Here is a 13,640-nt window from a genome sequence, read left to right on the forward strand (position 1 = left end):
ACATCAATGATTCAATATTATCTAGAACAAACCTAATGAACAACATGAGCCCGTAAATCATTTCACTTCCAGTAAGTGTGTGTACAATTACTTTTATGGAATAAGACATGCATCCAATATTACATTAAAAAAACTCCATAAATATGGTGCTTGTATATTTGATATAACATAGAGAATGCTGAAGAGCTTAACTCTAAGTGTCATAGTTACATTTCTAATTTTACACTAACCAGTCAAAATATTAATTTTTTAAATAACACTTAACGTAGTATACCATCAGCTATAGCCGGATTGGTATTTGAGGGTCGTCGAGAGCAAAGCATGCAATAATGGTGCAACTGAGACCAACCAATGTATTTAAAGGCCAATAATGATATGTTAGATGCATGAGACAAGACAACAAGCCACACATTGGCTCTAACCAAAAATTGCTACCTTATCCGGTACAAATTTTCCAAAATGCAAAAGAGAACATTAAGAGTTGTTTAGAGGGAAAAGTCGCAATTATGTTACGCACACTTCTACAAATGTATAATAACATCAATACAAGATTAGTGCATACATGAGGTATATGTTAATCATTATACATATGGCAACAAATGAAGAACTCATGAGCAATACAGGTAGGTTATGTTAAGAAAAGTACACTACACCTAATAGGAAGACTTCATAGGCTTATCAAATAAGAACAAAAGATAGATATTCAGGAGAAAACAAAACACAACTTCTTATAAATAAATACCTTAGGCAGGCTTCATAGTTACCTGATTTACCTATAAGAAGATAGTTACCTAATTTACATATAAGAACAACCTACATATGTCCATTTAAATAACATTACAGCTTTATATATATATATATATATATATACAACAGTTATAACTCGAAAAAAGCATATCAATAATTTCAAAAACTTGAAAAAAAATATAGGACAAGATTTATATAAAAACTTTTGTATAAAGTTAAAGAATTGAGAACAAACTAAGAAAGAAAGAAATTTTCAAAAAGAATCAAATAGTTCTAATACTTGAAAGGGGCAAAAAAGTAAGCCGGATTTGTTTTTTGTTTTGTATAAATTAATTTAAATTATAAAAAATCATTAAAAAAATAAGCATGGGCTTATTAAAAAAACAGAGCATAGGACACCATCCTGGTTAAAAGATAAAACAAAATTTGAAAAAAGTTAAAATGGTAAAAATTTTGTATTACAAGAATTACCCAACCAAAGGAAAACTTTTTTTTAGGAAAATTAGAGAAGACATTTTTAAGACAAAATAATAGTTGTAGAAACATGTATTGTAACAAAAATTTAAAAAATGAAATGATCCTTTCAAAGAAAAAAAAAAGAGAAAAAAGGATGAGATAATGTAAATTTAATAACTTTTATAAAAAAGTAAATTCTCAAAAATTTAAAAAATGAAATGATCCTTTCAAAGAAAAAAAAAAGAGAAAAAAGGATGAGAGAATGTAAATTTAATAACTTTTATAAAAAAGTAAATTCTCATGCATAAGCACAAAATGGGAGTGAAAAGAGAAAAAAAGAAGTTAAAAATTGTTGAGAGGTTAACAAACAAAATTTTAGAAGAAGAACAAGAACATACATAGGAAGCATAACAAAAAGATGAACAAAAAATGAAGAACATGAAGAAGCAAGAGGAAGAGTAGCAGAAAGAGGAGAGTAAGAACATTCACTGGAAGACCAAGAGGCTAAATCCTAAGTGTCGTACTTTTGCTTCTAATCTTACACTAACCAATCAAAATATAATTTTTTAAATGATATTTAATGTAGTATATTGTCAGCTAAAATTAGACGGAATTTAAGGTTAGCATGGGCAAGCATGAATAATGTGTGCAACTTGAACCAAACAATGTATTTAAAGATCAATAATGATATTTTAGATTCACTGAAATAAGACTACAAGATACCATATTGGGTCTAACAAAAAATTACTACTTTATCCAATGCAAATTGTTCAAAATGCTAAAGAGGACATTAAGAGTTGTTCAAAGGGAAAGTACTAAATAATTATAGTAACGCACATTGTGACGAACAATGTTAAAAATGAACCAATCCTCACAAAGAATATATATATATATATATATAAGCAAAAGAAGTTCAAAAAATGGTTGAGTGGTAAGAGCAAGAGTAGCAAAAGGAAAAGGCGAGAAAAAAAAAATTAACATACACGGGAACAAATACAAGGCCAAAAACAAAAAACATGAAGAAGAAAGGTTGTTGGGATACCACAGAATTTAGTACAAACAAACATTGGCAACTTTTGGAGTATTTGGTGACGATATTGAGGCTTACATATGACTCATTCCTGTCCACTTTCAGTGTTTCTTTATTTTCAACCAAAATTTGTGAGCATACTTGCAAGAAAGAGATTTGGACGCTTCCAACAACCTTTCTCAACCAATTTTTAAGTGAGATACAATATAAAATACATTTCTAATATAGGAAAAGGGAAATATTCAAACTCAAGTTACAAAACAAACATGGTGGAAAAAGAATACGCCCTTATATATACAACACCTCTGGAAACTCCTGCTTGAGATTATCTCCTCCATTCTTTAATGTTTATCTACTAGAACCTAGATAAATACCTGAGAAGAAAACTCCAAATATAGGCCAAATACATAATTCATTGATAGTGCAACAAATTGGGCATGTTACATGGACCAATAATGCACAAAACCATGAAAAATAGGATGGGAAAAAATATATAGTTCGACCAGAAATGAGGCCCATCATATGGCCAAGTTTGAACCCAAAACATTACAGTTTCCTATGCTCATTCAAGGCATTGAACACTTTTAAGGCATTGAACAATTTTAGGAGTATAATTATTGCTCCATAATAAAAAATTTTAAAGCTTTACCTCTCATAAAAATAACATGACATTCAATAGATGGATAATAAACTAAAATCATCTAGTACGGTTGTTGCATGTTAACAAAAGATTACCAAAAATAGCTGTGTGATTCAAGATATGCTGGAATTCACACAAAAGTTGTGCATGCTGAATTACTTAAGGCAATTTTTAATGCATATACTAAACATTTTCTCCTTAAGTTCACCTATGCCAATATAACCAATAATTTCTACCTCATACTTGAACTCTTTACCGAAATACATATTCTACATTCACAACAAGGTCCATGCGATAAAAGGTATTTTATAAATTAATAAAAAAATAAATTATAAAATCAAAAAGGAACTTATACAAAAAGGGCACAAGGCAGCAGTGATTGGCAATATATACACTTTCTACATATTTAATATATTCAACGAAAAAAAACAAGTCAAAAGCGTCAAATAAGTGAGCATGCAAGAAAAACGTTATGGTGAGAAGTGAGAACATTGATAAACATGACAAAAGAGGGTACCAAGGCACGCACATTAAAATGTTCCACAAGCTCAATCGCAACCCTCCGCCTTGAGAAAGCCATAAAATAACAAAATTAACTATAAGGCATCAAAACATATCAGAAAAAACTTAAGCAAAACATTTCCAACAACCTTGATAGTCCTTCAAGTAAGTGGCACTAGTACTATTTGTGATCTTACACTTAAGTATTATTAGATTACCATAAATTTCATGCTTGAAAACCTCTTCCCCTTAGTTTTTTATTTCCACAAAAACAACAACATTACTACAAGAAATATGCAAGACAAATCACATCAATGCCTCAAGAAGTCCTTGTTTGACCTTCCCTAATTCAGGAACATCCCAACCAATAGAACAACAACAAATGCATGGCAAGAGTGATTCTTCATAAAATCAACCATTCCAAAAATCATTCCAACATATAAATTTCTGCTAAATAAGATGAATTCTTGGTAATGTTCTACTTGCAAGATGAAATCCATAATAAGCTCACAAGTATTAAAAAATCACCAAAAGAAATTTTCCAACAAAATCACAAAAGACCAAAGCAAGATAAGTTCTTAATATCTAAAACTAATTACCACCATTCTTGATGAAATCTTTGAGAGACGAAGCCCTCAGCATGCCCTTGGCTTAGCAACCTAACACAAGGTGCACCACCGTCAGAATTGCGCTCCCACCTGAAAAAATGTATCAAAATCAAAACAAGTTGTTCTAACGAAGTTCATACTTGATGTGTTGTTTCTAAGCCCAACATAGAACTCATGATATCCTCGTTCAAGTTACCTAGAAACCACAAAATAAGAAAACCACAATCAGATGTCCATGACTCAAAATGAGGATCGAGACTTTTCACCTCTTATTTCTTTAGCAAGTTTATCATCAGTTGTGGGGTGATGAAAAAGCCCAAGCTTAAGGCTAATAGGTGTGATTTTGAGAGCATCACAACAAGAAATTTATTGCATTTAGCTTAATATATAGCAAGTAAGAGCATGGATGAAAGACTTGAATTCTATGTAGGTTTTTCTATGGATGGAGTTGACATAATTGGGAGGCTTGTAGATAAAGGCTTTAGTATCATAAAGAATTTCAATCATGAAATGAGCTTAAATATTTCATTATTGCGATTACTATATATTAATATAATACTTTCTAATGAATTATATGGTTTCTAATGAGATTTGATATAATCAGCAGTAAACTTGCTCATTTGATTTACCTTCAATATTGTTCATTCTTTTCATGACTGTATGAACATGTATTATATGGAGAGATCTCTTGATTCAAAATTCAGGGTTGGGATTCAGGGTTTTAAGGGTGGTTTTAAGGATCTATTGGCTCATATTTGGATGCAATAAGGATTAAGGAGAAAAAGAAAACTATCAACAACTAAAAGCAATTAGAATGCCTCAGGCAAAATAGGGAATAACTAAACAACTAAAACTGAATGGAATAGAGTGAAAAAAAATGAAATGAAAATTGAGAAGATGGACTAATATAAACAAACCCAATGTAGATTTTCCCTGGGGAGGCCTCAATGACAATCTATCTTTTAATGGCCGACATAATCCTCGCATTGATATCAACTACTTTTCCTTCTTCCTGTGTAGATTATTGAGAACGCAAAAAAAAAAAAAAAAATTCAGAACTGAAGAATATTTCTCTGATAATTTACAATGATACATTTTAAATACCTTTGCAATGAAATCATCTTGTCAAACTAATATCAAAAATGTGAGAATGCCATTGTCACCATGGTAATTAATTTTTTTTATGCCAGCAATTAGTCTTAAGTAAATGTATACAATGCTTACAAAATAAGCAATCTAGCAGACTGTGATATAGCAAGCACCAGCAACTAGGAAAAACAGGTGAGGAAGGGGAATCAGAACAATGCATATAATTGTTTTTAGGGTCCTGGATGAAGTTCCATTCTACTCAGTCTTTGACCTAGAGATTGCCATTGCACCAAAAGCAAAGAAATCAGATCAGGAAAAACTATAAGGGCATGTTTGGATAGGCCAGAATTATGGCATAATCTGTACAATATGCTATAATTTAATATTTTCTGATAATTATGCCATATTAGCTGTTTGGGTACTTATTTTAGAATATAAAATTATGGCATAATATAGGCATTATGACATAAAAAAATATTCCACATAATGCCTATATTATGCCATAATTTTATACTCTAAAATAAGTACCCAAACAGCTAATATGGCATAATTATCTATTATGAAAAGTCCCTCTCTCTTTTGATCTAGCAACCAGCCACCAATCCACCGGTGGCTCGCTCAGCCTCCGGCCACCGGCCACCAGTCCGGGCGGCGGTCCAATCGGCCTCCGCCGACCAGTCATCAGTCCACCGATGGTCCGATCGCCGGTCCACCAGCCTCCAGTGACACGCCGGCGATCCACCGGTGGTCCGGCAGGCTTCCGGCAACTGGTCACTGACCCAACCACCGGTCCACCGGCCTCCAGTGACACGCTGGCGATCCACTGGTGGTTCTCCCGGCTAGCCTCCGGTGACACACCGGCGATCCACCGATGCTCCGGCCGACCTCCGATGACCGGCCACAGGTCCACCGGTGGTCTAGTTGCCGATCAGTCGATCTCCGTAATTTTTTTATTTTGGTAACCAAACACTCATTATGTAGGAATAAATATGCTATAATTTCTGTAATAATCACTTGCATTTCCTACATAATAAAATTATGCCATATTTTTTTATTTTGCAGCCAAAGAGGCCCTAAGATGAGAAAGGTATTGTGATGCAACTAATATTCATGTATTTTTCTTATGTATAATCATTGTGAACCAGATTCAATAAATAACAAGTGAAAACTGTCCAGGAAATGGCCTAGCCAATATTGCAAACTTAGACCATAGATGTTGAGCCAAGACTAGTCAAGCTTGACTTAGATACACCCTCAATTTGGATAGAATAAAAACATTGACCTTGTCATGGACTCTCATCTCAAATATAAATCGATGTGTTAATATTAATTTATTCATAGATCAGGAGACTGATTGGACAAGAATTATTAACCTCAGTTATTCCAAGAAAATGCTTTGCTTTCAATCTACTGCTTTGAGGCTTGTTTGCCTGGTTGGTTATGTCCTAGGCCATGTTTAAATAGAGAACAAGTACAAAATTGAACTTTTTACATTTGGGTTATGTTGGTATTAGCTTTTGATTTCATTATTAATCTAATACCTACACAAACAAAATCCACACATCTGCTAATTAGTTTAGAGATGAGAGATGGATTACTTTCCTTTTGAAAAAAGATCCTATGCACAACTCCACAAAATGTATGAAAAGTATAGTCTGACTGTATGTTCAATTGGCAAATAAGTAGGAAAACACAACTTGCTCCAAAATATTGAAGCAAACATATTAGCTTTGGATGAGAGCAACTTTATTTTTTACAAATTTCAATTAATTAAACCAGCATAATCATAAATTACCAATCAAATTAGTCATTGATTAGTATTAACAATTAATTGGAGTAACAGAATTTGAATTGAAAATTACTTGGTCTAATAAGTACTAATTAGTCCCCTACAAACAACTTGGAATTTTACACACTCTCCAATAAAATGTAGTTCTTTGAAAAAAATATCTACATCTTTTCATTACAATTTTTCTTTTTGCTTTTTTTCTTTTTCCTGTTTTTTTAGTTCACGGAGTACAAATAATGCTCATCTTGATGACAAGATTAATATATAGAACTTATAAAATTTTCAATCATAAACCTAAGTTCAAAATACCCTTTTGTAGAAAGCACACAACGAATCAATAAAGGCCTACGAGTCATGCATAGCCCCCAACTTGTAATGGATCGACGGATCATATTAAGGGGCCGTTTGGTTCGCGGTAATGTAGAAGGATTACCATGTGTTACGTGGTAATATGAAAATATTACCAAGTTTGGCATTGTATCAGTGGTAATCTGTATGGTAATATCACATTACCAACTTATAAATATTACCAAAAAAGTGGTAATCCTATTACCACCAAATTTGACGTCTATCTTGGATTACCGTGGTAATTTTATAACTTTTTATATTTTAACAAATTGATTACCATGAAAACCAAAGTAATAAGAGTTCCCAACCAAACATGGTTATATTAAATTACCGCAATATTCCCACCCATATAACATTCCCACTCATATTACCATGGTAATCTCGTTACGTGGTAATATGTCATTAACACGAACCAAACGGCCCCTAAGGTTATTATGAAGATATACGAGAGTCCAAAAATAAACTAGTTCTCATTTTTCAAGGTAGATTTATAAAGTTAGAAACAAAGCAAGAGTTGAAAATCATTAGCTTAATTCTCAAGACATAAAAACAATATGGTTTCCCTAATTTAAAAAAAAAAGATCAAAGCCCGCAAATTTCACCATATAATGGCAACACTGAAACCTTAACTGGAAGATATTGAAGTGTTCCTATGGGTGGGGCTATCTACGGCTCCTAACAAGGGAGAATGAGGCCAAATCTAGTAAGGGAAGATGGTGGCTATCGCAGCCAATGGTGACACTCCTGGTGACTAGAATGGCTTGGGGAAAGTATCAAAAACTCATAAGGTGAATTCATTGAATTGTGATTCAATTGGATTCATGAATCAAAAAAGTTAGGGTTAATCAATCATTGAACATGTCACAACATAAAAATATGTTAATCAACTCGATAGTGATTCTACCCTAATTACCAGTTAGGCCACAATCAAAGCTGGTCACCTGCTAGCCTGCTTGGAAAAGGTAGCAGACGAGCTTAAGTAACCCATCTTTTACAACCGGATGAATCATATCAAACGAACAAGGGAGGGACTTTTGAGCAGTGTTTGATGAACCATTATTTGAACAAGCCTAGAGACATACATATAAGCAAGAATTAGCAGACGAGCTTAAGTAGCCCATCTATTACAACCGGATGAATCATATCAGACGAACAATGGAGGGACTTTTGAGCAGTGTATGATGAACCATTAAATGAACAAGCCTAGAGATGTACATATGAGCAAGAATTATAATACGTGTTTAGGTTTATTCTATATATCATGTTTCCTTTTGTTGCATAATGTTTGCAGCATGAACACATGTCAGAGAGCATCATGTCATAGAAATAGCATCACTAAATAATATAGATTCTAGGCATAAACAAACACTTCATGGAACTGGATATTACTTCCAATAAAGCACACGAGACCTACATATAGCAAATTGGTACAAAGCAGTATATTTACACAAAAACGTTATGGTGAGAAGTGAGAAGATTGATAAGCATGATAAAAGTGGGAACTTAGGCACTCACACTAAAATGTTCCACAAGCACAATTGCAACCTTCCCCTTGAGAAAACCATAAAACAACAAAATTAACTACAAGGCATCAAAACATATAAAAACCAACATAAAAAACATTTAGACATGACCTTGATAGTCCTTCAAACTAGTGCCAGTAGCACACGAGATCTACATATAGCAAATTGGTACAAAGCAGTATATTTACACAAAAATAAATAACTACTAAATCTTCATCAATTTCTGTAAACTTTGCCGAATAGATCTAGATAAGCATGCTAAGTAGGAAATGAAAGAAAACAGCAGCATGACCGATAAATCAAAGTAGAAAAATAAGGAAAATTAAGGAATGGGATAGAAGGGCTAGGTCACTAAATATTGAATAACCAAGACGAATCATACCATTCAGTTGCCCAAGCGGAAAGGTTTAATTGGGCCTAACAAAAAAATTACTACCTTATCATGTACAAACTGTTCAAAATGCTAGAGAGGATATTAAGAGTTGTTCAAAGGGAAACATCTCAATAGCTTTAGAAACATGCATTGTGATGAAAAATGTTTAAAATGAGCCAGTCTTTTCAAATAAAAATAATTTTTAAAAGAAAATAAGTTAAAAAAATGGTTGAGAGGTAAAAGGACGAGAAACAGAAGAAAAAGGAGAAGGAGAAAAAAAACATAATAATGCACGGGGGAAAAATAGAAGAACATAAAGAAGAAAGAAGAGTAGGATAAGAAGAAAATGAAGAAGACAGAGTAAGGGTATTTGAAGAATGAGGAGGAAAAAATAACATACACGGGAAGAAAAACAAGGAAAAAAAATGAAGAACATAAAAAAGAAAAAAAGACTTGCACAACAAGAAGAAGAAGAAAAAATGAAGAAAGAAGAGGAATGGTAGCATAAGAAAGAGAAGGAAGAGAAAAAAAATAGCATACATAGGATAAACAAGAAAAACAAATGAAGAACATAAAGAAAGAAGGGAAGCATAAGAAAAACAAGAAGAAAAAGAATATTGCCTCCCATGAAGTCAACTTAGAACCTCATAGGGATAAAAATGCTTCTTCTCATCAACTTCGGAGGAATGTGGTGATAAATAATCTTTAGCCATCCAAGCTATATGCTATTTTCCTATACTAGCCTATTGAAGTTCTACACATGAACCATCCAATAATCAAACCAAGTTAACAACAACATTAAGGCACTGATTTAACATATAATTTTTTCCAACTTAGCATTGGAAGCTATAAAATTTGCATGAAGGCAAATTTTAATGCATATAATAAACATGTTCTCCGTAAATTTTCCTTTGCCAATATAACCAATCATCTCTACCTTCTACTTGAACTCTTTATCAAAATACATGATTTGCATTCACAACAAGGCCCATGCGATAAAGGTAGTTTTATAAATTAATAAAAAGGAAATTATAAAATGAAAAAGGAATTTGTACAAAAAGGGCACAAGGCAACAATGACTAGCAACATAAATGCTTTCCTCATACTTAATATATTCACCAAAATAAAACAAGTCAAAGCATCAAATAAGTGAGCATGCGAGAGAACGTTATGGTGAGAAGTGAGAACATTGACAAGCATGACAAAAAAGGGAACTAAGGCACTCACACTAAAATGTTCCACAAGCACAAATGCAACCTTCCCCCTTGAGAAAACCATAAAACATTAAAATTAACTATAAGGCATCAAAACATATCAGACAAAAAAAAAAACCAACATAAAACATTTCCAACAACCTTGATAGTCCTTCAAACTAGTGCCACTAGTACTCTCTGTGATATAGAGGTTAAGTATTATTATGATACCATAAACTAGTGCCACTAGTCCTTGGTTTTTTTATTTCCACAAAAATAGCAGCATTACTACGAGAACAATTCAAGACAAATCACATCAATGGCTATGAAGAGAAGCCCTTGTTTGATCTTCCCCAATTTAGGAGCATCCCAACCAATAGAACACTAACAAATGCATTGCAAGAGCAATTATTCAAGAAATCAACAATAACAAAAGGCACATTCTAGCATATAAATTTTTGCTAAAGAAGATGAATTCTTGGTAAGGTTCTACTTGTAAGATGAAACCCATAATAAGCTCACAAGTATTGAAACATCACCAAAAGAAATTTTCCAACAAAATCACAAAAGACCAAAGCAAGATAAATTCTTAATATCTAAAATTACTTTCAACAATTCTTGATGAAATCTTTAAGAGACGAAGCGTGGTCATACAATCAACAATATAAGACCATATATCCCATACTGGTCACATCTTAAAGGTTGTATTAAATAATGACGCCATATTGTTATAATATCGCTATGACTCATATTATGGTCCATACTGGCACCATCACATGGTACCATATGGTAATACAAATATACAATATGGCACCATATATTGTACCATATATCATATTATACACCATATTATGGACCATATGGCGCATAGCCGTATTGGACCATAATAGCAATATCGCACCTGCTAGTATACAGAATATACATATGCCACTGTAGAGTCATACTATCCTCATATTCTTATATATGATGCCAATATTCTAATATACGGTGGCATATGACGATAATATATATGGTGCTAATATGATCCAATGGACCATAGGCTAATATACTGCATAGTGCATATATGCTAATAGCATATAGTGCCATAATATGCATATATATTAGGATAATACGCATATGGTCCATGTTATCATATACTAACATGCTATACAAATATGGTGAAGAATATTAGGATATGATCCACATCTAATATGCCATGGCATAACTAATAATATATTGCCACCATATTACATTATCAATAGTCACTATTACTAAGGCATGATCCATAGCTAATATGCCATGTCATAACCAATAATATATTGCCATCATATTACATTATACACATGGCGCTATAGGTGTATATTGGCACCATATTGACCATTACTAATGCATGAACCATAGCTAATATGTCATGTCATAACTAATAATATATTGGCATCATATTACATTATACATATGGCGCTATAGGTGTATATTGGCACCATATCGGTGACTGAACCATATGATTATCCATATTATGCTAATATGGCAAAATATGGTCTAAATATTATGGTTATTGCTATGGACCATATGCCAATAGTCACCATATAGTCACCAATCACCATATAGTCACCATATTGCCAATATGATTATCCCAATCTGTTAAGAATTGTATGCTAATAGTCACCATATTGCGAATATGATTAGCCCAATATGGTTATACCAATATTGGGATAATAAAATGGTAATACGGTTATAAAATATTTCCATATTTGTCATGTGCATAGTCAAATCACCATATTAATGACGATCCATGTATGGTGCCGATATGCACTACATCATGCCCCAATATGATTTTCTAGGAGCTGATGCACTTAAGACATCCATGCTAATGAAGCAGTATTCTCTATAAGCTTTCTATTTGTTGGGATTTGTATGGAATTGATCACATATGAAAGAACTTTGAATGAGGAATTGAAAATTACTTGATGAACAACTTTATGGCAGTTTACTGAACAAAGAACACTCTGAAAACCTTTCATCAAAGGACATCAAACCAAACACCAAAAGATGGTATGGATGGCCTGCCCACAAAATACAACTAATGAATTCAAGCACACATTATTTCTCATACAAACAATACAATTAACCATGGACATCAGAACATGACCAGATGACCTATGAGTCATACATCACTTTCCACAAATCTAATACCCTTTTTCACCACCATCAGTCCAGTTTTACTCATCCTTAAAAAGCAAACAAATACAATGATCAGAATAACAAAATAATCCATAGAAATAAAAAAACCTAAATTTTTGATTTGTTATTCAAGCATTACTTAGTTAATAAAGAAAGAAGATTGACAGAGATAGATAGACAACCAGATAACAGGTCACCATCAATCAAGGTGAAATTCGTTAAAGATATCTAAGGCACAGTACCTTCACGAAAGTCCTTGCCGGCGTTGCGTCTCTCCGCAGCTCCTGAAAGCCATCTCCAATAGCGCCGCCCATGAGTCCCCAACGCAGCCCCCAAGCGCTCTCTGATCACGGCAGCCACAAGCCCCAATGCACGTTGAGAGAGAGGAGGTGGTGGTGATGCAGAGGTGATGTCCGTTTGAAGATGAGGAGGTGGTGGTGACGCCTTTCTCGAACAACAGCGGCGAGCAAGTGAGAGAGAAGGAAGGAGAGAGAGGAGGCGGCGGCGCAGCTCCTGCGCCGACAACCTGAGCGAGAGCGAGAGGAGAAAAGAGAGGATTATTAGGGTTGTTTAATAATAATAATAATAATAATAATAATAATAATAATAATAATAATAAAAATAATAATAATAATAATAATAATAATAATAATTGATTTTCAAATATCCTTTTAACTTAGGTTTTTATTAAAACAATTCTAATTCAGTTTGCTTGGTTTTAGTCAAATTTTAAATCATACAAAAAAAATAAATTTATTTTCAATTTAAATATAATCATAATTAAATTTTAAATATTATAATTTATATATTTTATTCAACTTTTATGAATTGATTCTTATCTTTCAAACAATTTTAATGGTAATTTCAAAATTTTAATAATAACGATTTCTTCTATCTTTTAACTAAAAATTCAATATTGAGTTAAAATCTCTGTTATAAGTTGTGTTCATTTAGGGTTTTAGGGTTTTTAGGGTTTAGGGTTTAGGGTTTAGGGTTTAAGGGGTTTTAGGGTTTAGGGTTTTAGGGTTTAGGGTTCGAGGTTGAGGGTTTTCGAGGGGTTTAGGGAGGGTTTAGGGTTTAGGGTTTAGGGTTTAGGGTTTAGGGTTTAGGGTTTTAGGGTTTAGGGTTTAGGGTTTAGGGTTTAGGGTTTAGGGTTTAGGGTTTTAGGGTTTTAGGGTTTAGG

General features: G+C 33.1%; 1 protein-coding gene across 7 annotated transcripts in view; it reads right to left on the reverse strand.

Moving 5' to 3' along the window:
* The window catches only part of LOC120275796 (nuclear pore complex protein NUP205-like), a 30,072-nt gene extending 17,066 nt beyond the window's left edge, over positions 1–13,006 (reverse strand). The window contains exons 1-4 of one of the 7 annotated variants that reach the window (XR_005541161.1): positions 12,700–13,006; positions 4,900–4,994; positions 3,974–4,072; positions 2,124–2,607 (exon numbers count right to left, since the gene is read on the reverse strand). Coding sequence is in view for 2 of the 7 variants with exons in the window: in XM_039282501.1 (XP_039138435.1) it covers positions 3,974–4,016 (43 nt within the window). In the remaining 5 variants the exon portion in view is untranslated. The other 6 variants (XR_005541162.1, XR_005541163.1, XR_005541160.1 and 3 more) reach the window with 6 other exon arrangements.
* Positions 13,007–13,640: the final 634 nt, after the last annotated feature.

The sequence above is a fragment of the Dioscorea cayenensis genome, chromosome 14 (assembly GCF_009730915.1).
Source record: "Dioscorea cayenensis subsp. rotundata cultivar TDr96_F1 chromosome 14, TDr96_F1_v2_PseudoChromosome.rev07_lg8_w22 25.fasta, whole genome shotgun sequence".
NCBI classification, from domain to species: Eukaryota; Viridiplantae; Streptophyta; class Magnoliopsida; order Dioscoreales; family Dioscoreaceae; genus Dioscorea; species Dioscorea cayenensis.